The sequence below is a fragment of the Hylobates moloch genome, unplaced genomic scaffold (genome assembly GCF_009828535.3).
Source record: "Hylobates moloch isolate HMO894 unplaced genomic scaffold, HMol_V3 SCAFFOLD_12, whole genome shotgun sequence".
Classification (NCBI taxonomy): domain Eukaryota; kingdom Metazoa; phylum Chordata; class Mammalia; order Primates; family Hylobatidae; genus Hylobates; species Hylobates moloch.
The window spans coordinates 45799588-45812817 of record NW_026652287.1 but is presented as its reverse complement, the minus strand read 5'-3'; the positions used below and the strand labels follow the sequence as shown (position 1 = coordinate 45812817).

At 53.7% G+C, this 13230-nt stretch overlaps 1 protein-coding gene across 3 annotated transcripts in view; it reads right to left on the bottom strand.

Moving 5' to 3' along the window:
- The window catches only part of MAST1 (microtubule associated serine/threonine kinase 1), a 47943-nt gene that overhangs the window by 31515 nt on the left and 3198 nt on the right, over positions 1 to 13230 (bottom strand). The window contains exons 2-8 of one of the 3 annotated variants that reach the window (XM_032169841.2): positions 12056 to 12087; positions 9834 to 9922; positions 9303 to 9378; positions 6793 to 6871; positions 2648 to 2808; positions 2411 to 2486; positions 2041 to 2250 (exon numbers count right to left, since the gene is read on the bottom strand). In XM_032169841.2, coding sequence (XP_032025732.1) covers positions 2041 to 2250; positions 2411 to 2486; positions 2648 to 2808; positions 6793 to 6871; positions 9303 to 9378; positions 9834 to 9922; positions 12056 to 12087 — 723 coding nt within the window. Of the gene's footprint in view, positions 1 to 2040; positions 2251 to 2410; positions 2487 to 2647; positions 2809 to 6792; positions 6872 to 9302; positions 9379 to 9833; positions 9923 to 11703; positions 11929 to 12055; positions 12088 to 13230 lie in introns of those variants that run through there. The other 2 variants (XM_032169842.2, XM_032169840.2) reach the window with 2 other exon arrangements.

Here is a 13230-nt window from a genome sequence, read left to right as displayed (position 1 = left end):
TGAGACGGAGTCTTGCTCTGTCGCCCAGGCTGGAGTGCAGTGGCGCGCTCTCGGCTCACTGCAAGCTCCGCCTCCCGGGTTCACGCCATTCTCCTGCCTCAGCCTCTCCGAGTAGCTGGGACTACAGGCGCCCGCCACTACGCCCGGCTAATTTTTTTGTATTTTTAGTAGAGACGGGGTTTCACCGTGGTCTCGATCTCCTGACCTCGTGATCCGCCCGCCTCGGCCTCCCAAAGTGCTGGGATTACAAGCGTGAGCCACCGCGCCCGGCTTTTTTGTATTTTTAGTAAAGACAGAGTTTCACCTTATTGGCCAGGCTGGTTTCAAACTCCTGACCTCGGCCGGGCGCAGTGGCTCACGCTTGTAATCCCAGCACTTTGGGAGGCCGAGGCGGGCGGATCACGAGGTCAGGAGATCGAGACCATGGTGAAACCCCGTCTCTACTAAAAATACAAAAAATTAGCCGGGCGTGGTGGCGGGCGCCTGTAGTCCCAGCTACTCGGAGAGGCTGAGGCAGGAGAATGGCGTGAACCCGGGAGGCGGAGCTTGCAGTGAGCCGAGATTGCGCCACTGCACTCCAGCCTGGGCAACAGAGCAAGACTCCGTCTCAAAAAAAAAAAAAAAAAAAAGAGCAAACTCCTGACCTCGTGATCCGCTTGCCTCAGCCTCCCAAAGTGCTGGGATTAAAGGCGTGAGCAACCTTGCCTGGCTTAAATTTTTTTTTTATTGTTTTAGAGATGGGGTCCTGCTATGTTGCCCAAGCTGGTCTCAAACTCCTGACCTCAAGCAATCCTCCCATCTCAGCCTCCTAAGTAGCTAGCTGGACTGCAGGTGCATGCCACTGCAAAGGGACATTCAAGCATCAACTTACCCAGCATTTATTGAGTACCTACTGTGTGCTGGGTATTGTTCCAAACAGCAGGGACACAGCAGTGGACAGAACAGACAACCCCACCCCCCCCACCCTCGCCAACTATGGGACTAACATTGGAGAAGGATAGACATGAAATAAAACAAGCAAAAATACACAGCATGATGGATGGTGCTGAATGTCAAGGAGAAATTAAGGAGAAAGTGGGTGATAAATGTGAGTAGAGTTTAATATTTTATTTTATTTCATTTATTTATTTATTTTTGAGACAGAGTTTCACTCTTGTTGCCCAGACTGGAGTGCAATGGTGTGATCTCAGCTCACCACAACCTCCGACTCACAGGTTCAAGCGATTCTCCCGCCTCTGCCTCCCAAGTAGTTGGGATTACAGGCGCCCACCAACACGCCCAGCTAATTTTTGTATTTTTAGTAGAGACGGGGTTTCGCCATGTTGGCTAGGCTGGCCTCGAACTCCTGACCTCAGGTGATCCACTTGCCTCAGCCTCCCAAAGTGCTGGGATTACAGGCTTGAGCCACCGCACCCGGCCGAGTTTAATATTTTATTTTATTTTATTTTATTTATTATTATTATTTTTTGAGACGGAGTCTCGCTCTGTCGCCCAGGCTGGAGTGCAGTGGCGCGATCTCGGCTCACTGCAAGCTCCACTTCCCGGGTTCACGCCATTCTCCTGCCTCAGCCTCGCGAGTAGCTGGGACTACAGGCGTCCGCCACCAAGCCCGGCTAATTTTTGTGTGTGTGTGTGTATTTTTAGTAGAGATGGGGTTTCAGCGTGTTAGCCAGGATGGTCTCGATCTCTTGTCCTCCTGATCCGCCCGCCTCGGCCTCCCAAAGTGCTGGGATTACAGGCCTGAGCCACCGCGCCCGGCCGAGTTTAATATTTTAAATGGCTGGGGATCGCCTAAGAAGCCACCTGAGAAGGTGACATTTGAGTAAAGATCTAAGGGAAATGAGCGAAGTGAAATTCCTGCCTCTTCAGTCGGTCAGACCTAGGGAAGGGACCACTTCCACCCCTGAGTCCTCAGCTCCACGCCAGTGCCTGGAACGTGGTAGGAGCTCCTTGAATGGATGTGGGGTGAAGAAAGGGGTGCATTGGGCACAATTTGGCGGTGCTGAGCCTGAGATCAGCCCGGCCTCCGCGTGCACTCACGTCTTGAAGGAGCTTCTCCAGGTTCTCCTGCAATTCATAGAAGTAGACCGTGGTGATGAGGCCGTCACGGGACTTGGTCAGGCAGTCCCGGGCCAGCTCGATGATCTGGTGGTGGATGAAGCTGAGCACGCCATCGGCCAGAGGCAGAACGCTGTCGGGTTCGTAGGCGCGGGTGAAGTCGCGCAGCTTCTCCTCCATCTGCGCAGTGGCCTGCGGGAGGGACGGAGGAGGGGCGCGGGTCTGTGCTCGGAGGCTGTGGCCGCCAGGAGCCTGCGCTGCGCACCAAGGCCGCCAGGGGGCGCGCGGGGATAAGGCGAGCGAGAGTGCAGGCCGCCTGGTCACCCCGTGACCGCCTCGGGTCCCACCTCACCTTCGGGAACCTCTCCTTGTAGACATGATTCATCATCACGATCTCGTTGTCGTAGGAGGAGGGGGAGCGCCCAGGGCTGCGGGGAGAGAAGCCCATTCTGTCCAGTCCTCTGCCTCCAAGCCCGCAGACAGCCCCCGCCTCGAGATGTAACCCTTTTATTCGTGGGGACAGGGGTCTCTCTATTCACAAGTCCTAAGACCACTAGCTTGGTACGAAGGAGGAGGGATGCCTGCCCACCTGAGGCTCCGTGAGCGGGGCCGCACGGCTGGGGAGCGACGGCCACCATCCTCGTCTGTGATGCTCTCGGTGCTCCCGAAGTGTTTGGAGAGGAAGTGGAGCTCGTCCACCGTGGGCTGGTAGGGCAGCTGGTGAAGGCGCTCCTGGGAGGAGCAGGAGGACTGGGGACAGGGGCAGGGCCCGGGTCAGAGCCACCATGGGCCCCCCAACAGCTCAGGACCCTGAGCTGGGACTCCCAAAGCCGATGGGGTCACTGGGCAAGGCCAGGATCAGGACCTGATTTACGATCTTTGGATCCTAGGATCTTGGCTGGGACTCTTGGCCACAGACAGGTGGACAGGCACAGACAGGGGTGGAGACAGTGAGTCTGTTAAAGCTTGGGTCAAGTCATGAGCCTCCTCTGTTCAGAACCCTCCATGGCTCCCACCTTACTCAGGGTGAACACCCAAGTCCTTCCCCAGTTATACAAGGTCCTGCCTCATCCTGCCCTGTGTCCCTGCCATGGATTTTTCTCACTCTCCTGCTTTCTTCCTCTGCTCCAGCTACAGTGGCCTCCTTTTTTTATTTTTATTTTTTTGAGATGGAGTTTCGTTCTTGTTGCCTAGGTTGGAGTGTGATCTCAGCTCACTGCAACCTCTGCCTCCCCGTGTTCAAGCTATTCTCCTGACTCAGCCTCCTAAGTAGCTGGGATTACAGGTGCCTGTCACCACGCCCGGCTAATTTTTTGTATTTTTAGTAGAGACAGTGTTTTACCATGTTGGCCAGGCTGGTCTTGAACTCCTGACCTCAGGTGATCCACCTGCCTCTGCCTCCCAAAGTGCTGAGATTACAGGCACAAGCCACCGCGCCCAGCCTAGTGGCCTCCTTGATGGTCCTTGGACAAGCCAGGCAAGCTCCTTCCTCAGAGCCTTCGCATTAGCTATTCCTTCTGCTTGGAACACATCTACTATGGATCCCTCCTTCTCATCCTTCAAATTTTTGCTTCAATGTCACCCCTCGGGAAGACCTCCTCTGAATACACACCCATTATTCCCTATCCCTACTCTATCTTGTTTCCTCTTGCTTTATTATTATTATTATTTTAGAAAGAGGGTCTCCACTGAATATGGTGACTGACACCTGTATTCCCAGCACTTCGGGAGGTGAAGGCAGGAGGATCACTTGAGCCCAGGAGTTTGAGACCAGCCTGGGCAACATAGTGAAACCGTGTCTCTATTTATTAAAATTATTTAAAATTAAAAAGAGAGAGACAGGGTCTCCTTGTGTCACCCAGGCTAGAGTGATGTAGTGCAATCATGGCTCACGGAAGCCTTGAACTCCTGGGCTAAAGTAATCTTCCCACCTCTGCCTTTTGTGTAGCTGGGACTACACCATGCTTGGCTAATTCTTTTTTTTTTTTTTTTTTTTTTTTTTTGAGACGGAGTCTTGCTCTGTCACCCAGGCTGGAGTGCAGTGGCGCGATCTCGGCTCACTGCAAGCTCCGCCTCCTGGGCACGCGCCATTCTCCTGCCTCAGCCTCTCCGAGTAGCTGGGACTACAGGCGCCCGCCACCACGCCCGGCTAATTTTTTGTATTTTTGGTAGAGACGGGGTTTCACCGTGGTCTCGATCTCCTGACCTCGTGATCCGCCCGCCTCGGCCTCCCAAAGTGCTGGGATTACAAGCGTGAGCCACCGTGCCCGGCCATGCTTGGCTAATTCTTTTTTGCAGAGACAGGGTCTCGCTATGTTGCCCAGGCTGGCTTCCAACTCCCGGCTTCAAGCAATACTCCCGCTTTGGCCTCTCAAAGTTCTGGGACTGAGAGCAGGGCACGGTGGCTCACGCCTGTAATCCCAGCACTTTGGGAGGCTGAGGCGGGCAGAAAAACGGAGGTCAGGAGTTCCAGACCAGCCTGGCCAACAGGGTGAAACCCCGTCTCTACTAAAAATACAAAAAAATTAGCCAGGCATGGTGGTGAGCACCTGTAATCCCAGCTACTCGGGAGGCTGAGGCAGGAGAATTGCTTGAACCCAGGAGATGGAGGTTGCAGTGAGCCGGCACGGTGCCATTGCACTCCAGGCCTGGGCGACAGAGTGAGACTCCATCTCAAAAAAAAAAAAAAAAAAATTGCTGGGTTACAGGCATGAGCCACTATGCCTGGCTCTCCTTTTGCTTTATTTTATTTTTTTTATATCGAGACAGGGTTTTTCTCTCTCCCCCAGGCTGCAGTGTGGTGGCTTGACCTCCACTCACTGCAACCCCCACCACCTGGGCTCGAGCAATCCTTCCATCTCAGCCTCCTGAGTAGCTGGGACTTCAGGCACAAGCCATCACACCTGGCTAATTTTTTTTTTTTTTTTTTTTGTAGAAACAGGGTTTCATCATGTTGCCCAGGTTGGTCTCAAACTCCTGGGCTCAAGCAATCCTCCCGCCTCAACCTCCCATAGTGTTGGGAATACAGGTGTGAGCCACCATGCCCAGCCATATAGCTGTCACCCAGGCTGGAGTGCAGTCGTGCAGTCTTGGCTCACTGCAACCTCCAGTTCTCAGGTTCAAGCAATTCTCCCTGCCTCAGCCTCCTGAGTAGCTGGGAATACAGGCATCCATGACCATGCCTGGCTAATTTTTGTATTTTTACTAGAGACAGAGTTTCACCATGTTGGCCAGGCTGGTCTCGAACTCCTGACCTCAAATGATCCACCCGCTTCAGCCTCCCAAAATGCTAGGATTATAGGCATGAGCCACCGCACCTGGCCAGAATGATATTTTTAAACATCACATTGCTCACTCCTCTGGTTAAAATTCCCCACCCCATCCATCTCTTTTATTTTTTTAATTAGTGTACATTATCTATAGCCTACATAATCACAATTTCAAGTGGTTCAAACTGAAATTTTAGTACAATTTAATATAAAGAAATAAAACCATTCCATGGCTTCCCCACTGGATTTAGAATATCTCCCTTGCTGCCCTGGCTGACAAGGTTCCAGCCTGATCAAGGTCACTGCCTGCATCATCTCTATTCCTCCCCCACATCCCAGAGTTTCAGCCCCACAAGGCTACTTTCAACTTTTCAAATGCTGCAAGTTCTGTGGCCTCTAGAGGTTTGCACATGCTCTTCCCCTTCCTGAAACACTCTTCTCCCCTCTCCTCCATCTGCCAAACTCCTGCTGGTCCGTTGTCTTGGCTTCAATGTCACCTCCTCCAGGAAGCCTTCCTTGACAATCCCCCAAGCTGAGTCACATGCCTCTCCCCTATTACCTCACCTTGTGCTACTTGCATCAAAGTTCTGACCATTCTATTTTGTGAATGCCTTCTTACTGGCTTGTCTTCCCCCATGAGGGCTGCGTGAATATTTACACTCTGGCCCAGCTTGCAGAACCCGCCTACCACATGACAGTCTCATGATAAATGTCTGCTGAACATCATGCCAATGGATGGATAAGGGAACTATGGGCATGGATAGAAAAGGGAGCAGATGAAGAGACTCTGGGTATTGCAAGGGGTGAGCAAATGGGCTCTGGGTGAAAGCTGTGGCCTGGCCCAGCCCAGCTGCTGATATCAGAGTAAATGGCTTAACTCACAGAGCCTTATGTCACCAGCTGTAAATGAATGAGTCAGAAATGAGTAGGAAGGACCCTCCCAGAAATGTGCTGAGGGCAGAGCGTAGGGCTTTGAGTGCGGCGGACCCATAACTCTCTAATAGATAGACAAGTGAATACCCTTGAAGGATGGGGAAACCCAAACTGTCTTTTTTTACTTTTTTCTTTTGAGACAGGGTCTCACTCTGTCATCCAGACTGGAATGCCATGGTGCGATCTCAGCTCAACTGTAGCCTATACCTCCCAGACTCAAGCGATCCTCCCATCTCAGCCTCCCAAATAGTGGGGACCACAGGTGTGCACCACCACACCCAGATAATTTTTAATTTTTTGTAGGGACAAGGGTCTCCCTATGTTGCCCAGACTGGTCTCGAACTCCTGGGCTCAAGCAATCCTCCTGTCTTGGCCTCCCAAAGTACTGGGATTATAGGCATGAGTCACTGTGCCTGGCCCTAAACTGTCATCAAGCCCAGCCTTGGACTGCTGGCCTGGGTGTGGGTCTTCAGGCTGGAGGCCCCCCTGAATTCCTTACCCACCGGCCCACCCACCTACTTTCCACACTCACCGAGACGGTGGAACTGGGCGTGTTGGTGCCATAGCCAGATGAAGGGAGCGAGGCCAGAGACCACCGGCGTCCGTCCGCCCTGGAACCCAGCCAAGGTTCTCAGACGCTACAAGGCCCCAGCGGTCCCCCCACTCCTCAGGGTGTAGGTGAAGCTACTGGCCATGGCCAGGGTTGGGGCTGGAGGAATATATCTGCACTCTAAGATTCCTCAAGGCCCTCAGAATCAAGGGGATAAAAAGGGACTCTTCCAGGCAGGCACCGGGAATTGGAGGGAGGATCCATCTCTGCTCTCCTCCCCACGGTCCCCTCTGTTATCATTCAGAGTGGACCAAGAACTGGAAAAGCCCCCACCCAATGAAGCCTTTCCAGAGAGATTCTAGAAATTTCCCCCAAGTGAACACTCCATGAGAAAGCTCTCAGAGGGAGACCCTTGGATCTTCTCAGAGAAAAAAGACCCCTCCCACCCCCCAACATGCTCTGACATAGAATCTTGTGTCCTTATGCTCTCGTGCACACAGACACAGTCACTGTTGCAGCCAAACCCATTAATGTTGGTGTGACTATCAGGTCAGGCTCACATACTGGCAATGCACACATTTACACTTCACACACACGAAGACACACACACATGACTCCTCAACACAGACACCCACACGTATTGACTATTCCATCCATGGACCCAAATATCACACTGTCACACACTAACGCACAATCACATGTGCAAGACCAGGCATGCACTCACCTATAGACACAGGCGCTTACACTCAGTACTCACACTGGGACACACAGACTCACCCAAACATACTTTACACTTCCACATTCACACAGATGCACATTCCAGACACCCGCGCTCACTGCCACACATTGAAACTTGCACACAGCGACACACTTATTCACACTCGCACGCAGATGCACACACACAGGGACACACAGCGGCACGTGCTCATGTGAGTGCACAACACACATTAGCACCTGCACGTGTAAGTGTGTGGCTGTGAGACAGTAAACTGGACGGGCGCGGTGGCTCACACCTGTAATCCTAGCATTTTGGGAGGCCAAGGCGGGTGGATCACCTGAGGTCAGAAGTTCAAGACCAGTCCAACCAACCTGGTGAAACCCCATCTCTACTAAAAATATAAAAATTAGCCGGGCGTGGTGGCGGGCGCCTGTAATCCCAGCTACTTGGGAAGCTGAGGCAGGAGAATCGCTTGAACCCAGAAGGCGGAAATTGCAGTGAGCCGAGATCCCGCCATTGCACTCCAGCCTGGGCAACAGAGCGAGCCTCTGTCTCAACAAAAGAAAAAGAAAGAGAGAGAGAGACAGTAAACACTGTGACTTTGTGTTTACTATCTCACAGCCGCACACTCACACACGCTTACACCCACACACAGATTGTACGCTCACCTGGAGACACACCTGACTTGCGCCTCTCACATAGTCACAGAGCTTACAATCCTACAGACACACGTTCACACGTTCACATTCGCAGACTCGTGCCATTGCATAGGCACGTAATCCCTCACACAGTCACAATCACACACACACACACACACCAGCACACAGATTGCACAGTTACAAGGACACACACACACCCCATTTATTGGACTCCTCCCTTCCTCCTTCCTCCCAGCAGTCCCCTCGCTCAGCCCTCCCCGCTTGCGGATAAACACGTGAGACCCAATCCCAGAGCCTTGCCCTGGCTCTCTATTGCCCTCAGCTAAATTCCATGGTCAATAGGCGGTTCCCCCACTTTCCCAAGGGAGCTGTCCTCTGTCTTCACAGTCTCCCTTGACTCTCACAACACAGCCTTCATCAGCCTTTGCAATGATCCCCATTCTCTGGCCTGCCTGCCCTATTCAACTCAGAGGGTAGAGACAGGACGTCATTGACCCCATACGCCCAGCTCCTAAGAACATAGCAGGTGTTTAGACACCATTTTTAGAATGAATAGAGTTCAAAGAAAAAGAGACAGGCCCAAACTCCCAGAAAAGTTTCTCCAGAAAACATCAAAGAAACCTCTCTGCCTCCCCCAGTTTCAAGAAAGGCCCATAGAAAATTCATTTAAGGACACCCCAGAAACCCTCAGAGACCTTTGGAAAGAAACCTGAGATTCCTCCCCTTGAGAAACAGCCCTAGTCGTCCTCCCCCACCTCAGAGACCAAGAGCTTGCGCACGTCATCTTGGCTACCCCGTCCTGTTGCTATGGAAACACCTGGCCAAGAGAGCGAGGATCGGAGAGACTGAGACCCCGCGCCCAGGGCGCACGCGCTTTCGACCCGCCGCAAAGGGAGCCCCACCCCCTTCCCCATTCCAGATCGGCGATTGGACCCCGCCTTCTTATAGGCCCCGCCCCGAAGGCTAGGCGCTCCTTCCCGCTGAGACCTTGGGGCACTCGCTTGTCCCCTCAGGCCCCAGCTCGGGTGCAATTAGGAGGAGAACAGATGGCGGCCCAGACAGTGGGTGGGGAGGGTCTGCCCAGGGTTCTGGGGCCCTGGAGGGGAGGGACTCACCTTCGGGAGGAGGCAAACGAGAAGTGGGCGGGGGTGTTGGGGGAGAAGTTTCGGGGGCTGTCCAGGGGACTGCTGCCTATGAGAGAAAGAGGGGGCAAATCCCGTCAGGACTCTTGTTCCCTAAAGCGGCGTGCAAACAGCAGCATGTCCTGTCTTTAGTCTAGTCTGGCCTATTATGGGGAGACCACGCCCCTTCGCCTGTGGCCCCGCCTTTCTAAATTTTTTCGTTGCCGAGTCAGCCTGGCCCCTTCCAAGACGATTCTGGCTTCATCTGGGATGGCCCCGCCCCTCAGGTACGACTCCTCCTTTCTGTCCCGTCCCACCTGAGTCTCCGCCCACCTGAGTCTCCGCCCCCCAATGCCCGTCCCTCTGCGACTGACCACCCACACAAGCATGGCCCCGCCCCTTATCCAAACTGGTTCGCCTCCCTTCAAACTGCGCCCCTTCTGTACAATGATCACGCTTCCTCGCCTGAGGCCCCGCCTCCTGTAGGCCAGTCCGCACCCACCAAGTCTCTGCCACTGGCCTCACCTAGGTGACCTGGCAGCGGGGAGTGGGGTCTCGGCAGCGTGGGTGAAGTGCTGGTCAGGATGAGGCTTTTCCGGTTACTGGTGCGGCAGCTGCGGGGAAGGCAAGGCAGGGGGGCCGGGCCGGGCCGCAGCCCAGTGAGTTCTTGAGCCCCACCAGCTGACCTCCTGTCTCAGATCCCCGCCTATCTCCCATCCATGTGTGTTTGGAGGCTCCCTGGGAGGGTTTCTCGAAGGAAGAGGTGGTGGAGGCCTCGGCAGGACTGTGTGTGTATGGCAGGGGATGTGCATGTGACATGTGTGTGAGAAACTCTCAGCGTGGATTATGTGTAGGGCAGTGTCTGTCATGGTGTGATAGTCACTGTGTCTAGGTGACACCATTGGTGATACTGAGTGTGTCTCAGTCTATGCGTGACATTCACTGTAGGGATCCACGTGTGGCATCCACTGTATGAATTCAACAATGTATGACGCCGAATGCATTCTAGTGTGATATGTGTGACACAACGTGGGTTTATCTTGTGTGATACAATTTGAGCATTTGTGTGTCTATGTGACACAGTGTGAAATGCCACTTGTCCATAACAATGTATGCTGTAACACAGGCAAGTTGTATTTTTTTTTTCTTTTAAGTCAATGTCTCGCTCTGTCGCCCGGCTGGAGTGCAGTGTGCAGTGGCTCACTGCAGCCTCAAACTCCTGGTCTCAAGCAATCCTCCCGCCTCACCTCACCCTCCTCAGTAGCTGGGACTACAGGTGCCTGCCACCATGCCTGGCCAGGATGCATGATACCCCTACATGTATCTACGTCTTTGTGTGGCATTCTGAGTCTGTGTCCGATACTGTCCTTCCGTCTGGGTGTGACATTCACCATGCTTGTCCATGTGTATGTAGCATCTATTGTGTGAATTTAACATCTTGTGACACTGTGTCCAAACATGTCATCACATATGACATTCTCTAGGTGAGTCTTGCATGTGATAACGTGTGATTTTGCATGGTTCTGTCTCTGCAAGATCCCTACAACTGTTTATCCTGATGTCAGTGTGACATAGTATGTGAGATACCTAGATATGACATCGTGTGTTGTGACATTGTTGGATGCATGGATGGGATATTGCCACACATGTGTGCATCTTGGATGACATAATTGTGTGTGTGGATCGCCATGCAAGTGACATCTTACTAGGTGTACATGACGTCGTGCCCCTGTGTGTCTGTGCATGGTTCTGACCTGTGGCAGCTGCAAGGCTAGGTATGTGTGGCACCTCCCAGTGTATCTGGGCCACTAGGGCTGTTGTGTGTATATGTGTGACATCATGTCCTGTGTGACGCTGTGTGTCACTATTTTCAGTGTAAGGCTGTGTTGGGGGGGTTGTGTTATGATAAACCCCCCCTTTTTTCTACCCCTCAGCATCCCAGCTCCCGAAGAGGGAGCCCCAAGCCCCTCCGTCCGTCCCCTCACCCACAGCCGCAGTGACTGAGCATATTAGTGCGTCCAGCAGCACGCGGCATGGGGGTGGGGGGAGGCCAGGCTGCGGCTATTGTTCTGAGGGTGCCAAGCCCCCCAGCCTCCCCTTCTTCCTCTACCCCCACCAGGCTGTTGGAGCCAGCAGCGCCAGCAGACAAAGGCGCCACAAACCCCCAGTGGCGCAGCCCCCTCCCCCCGCGGCCGTCCTCTCCACCATGCAATCCCCCCAGTCTCGGCCCACACCACCCCCCATTCAACCCCATCCCCGGCGGGAAGGCGCAGCTGGGGCACCTCTGGCGCAGCTGGACCGGGCGCAGCATCCCGGGCCCCGCCCTGCAGCAGCACCCGGAGCGGCGGCTTTTGCGGGGAGGGCCGGGACAGTGTCTAGGGGATCGGGGGTCTACCTCTTGGTGCGGCGGAACATACTGCCGCCGGGGAAGGAGGGCATCGAGAAATTAGAAAGCGCGGTCCAGAGAGAGTCAGACATGACCCGGCGGCGGCGACATGGTGGCAGGTGCGGCAGCGGCGGCGGCGGCGGCGGCGGCGGCGCGGGGAGCAAGCGCGCGGGGCGGAGGCTGCAGCCGCCGCAGCGGGCAGGGGAGGGCAGGGAAGGGGAGGGCCCTGCGGCAGCAGCCGGCCGGGAGGGGGCGCTGCTGCGTGCCGGCGAGCCAGGCCCCGCCCGCGCACTCGCCTGGGGCCCCCACCCCGGCGGGAGAAGGGGCGGCCAGCCCCCGCCACGTCTCTCCCCAGGCTCACCTGCTGCTTTTCCGGGGCAGGGGCAAATCCTTCTGGAAGGCAAAGGGGCAAAACGATGAAGGTCAGCGTGGACCTGCCGTTGCTGCCCACAAGCATTCTCAGCTCCCTGGAGGAGCAGAAGCAGGGTAAGACAGGCCCCTCTTCAGCACTGTCACTTTCACCCTGGGCCATGCACTGCGGGCCAAGTTTCTTGGGGGAGAGGATCCCTGGGTGATTCCTCTCCTGACCCTCAGAGACCAACAGAGGCCAAGTACACAGGCGGGGCGCCATATAAAGGCAAGTGAGTTGGCATCTCAGCGTGTGTTTGTGCAAATGAAATAGGAATCTTTATTTGAAAAATATGTCTTGAGCACCTACTGTATGCTGACCCAATCCTAGGCACTGGGGACACAGTAGTGAATAAGTTACAAGCCCGGTGTGGTGGTGTGCACCTCTAGTCCCAGCTACTTGGGAGGTTGAGGCAGGAGAATCGCTTGAGTCCAGGGCAACATCAGCCTGGGCAACACAGTAAGACTCTCTGTCTCAAGGAGAAAAAAAAAAGTTTCTGGCCTTTTGGGACTCGTATTTATAGGGTAAAGGGGACATTAAACAAGATTAGTGTAGAAGTGAACGAAATCATTTTAGACAATAATTTGTCTTATGAATAAATTAAACAGGGTGATATGATGGACAATGGCTAGGATGAGACACATTGTCAGAGAGAGCTGCTCTGTGGAGGTGACTTTTAAGCTGATTGCTGAAAGATAAGAGCCAGCCATGAGAGGATCTGCGGAGAGAGCATTCCAGGTGGAGGGAACTGCAAGGGCAAAGGCCTGAAGGCGGGAATAAGCTTAGCGTGCTCGATGAATGAATGAAAGATTGAATGAATGAAAGGTTGAAAGAATGAATGACTCATCTACACCTCAGCAGATCTATCTGACTCCCAGCTAGAGTCATAGAGTTGGGGTAGGGGGTGGGGGGTAGGTAAGTAGAGTGACTCACAACTGAGATTTAAAATGGGAACCACGGAGGCTGAGGTGGGAGAATCTCTTGAGCTCAGGAGGTCGAGGTTATAGTGAACTATGATTGCACCACTGCTGGAGTGAGACACCCTCTCAATTAACAATAAATAAATAAATAATAAAAAGTTTAAAAAATAAAAAAATAAAAATGGAGATTCAGGTGATGGCCGCGTA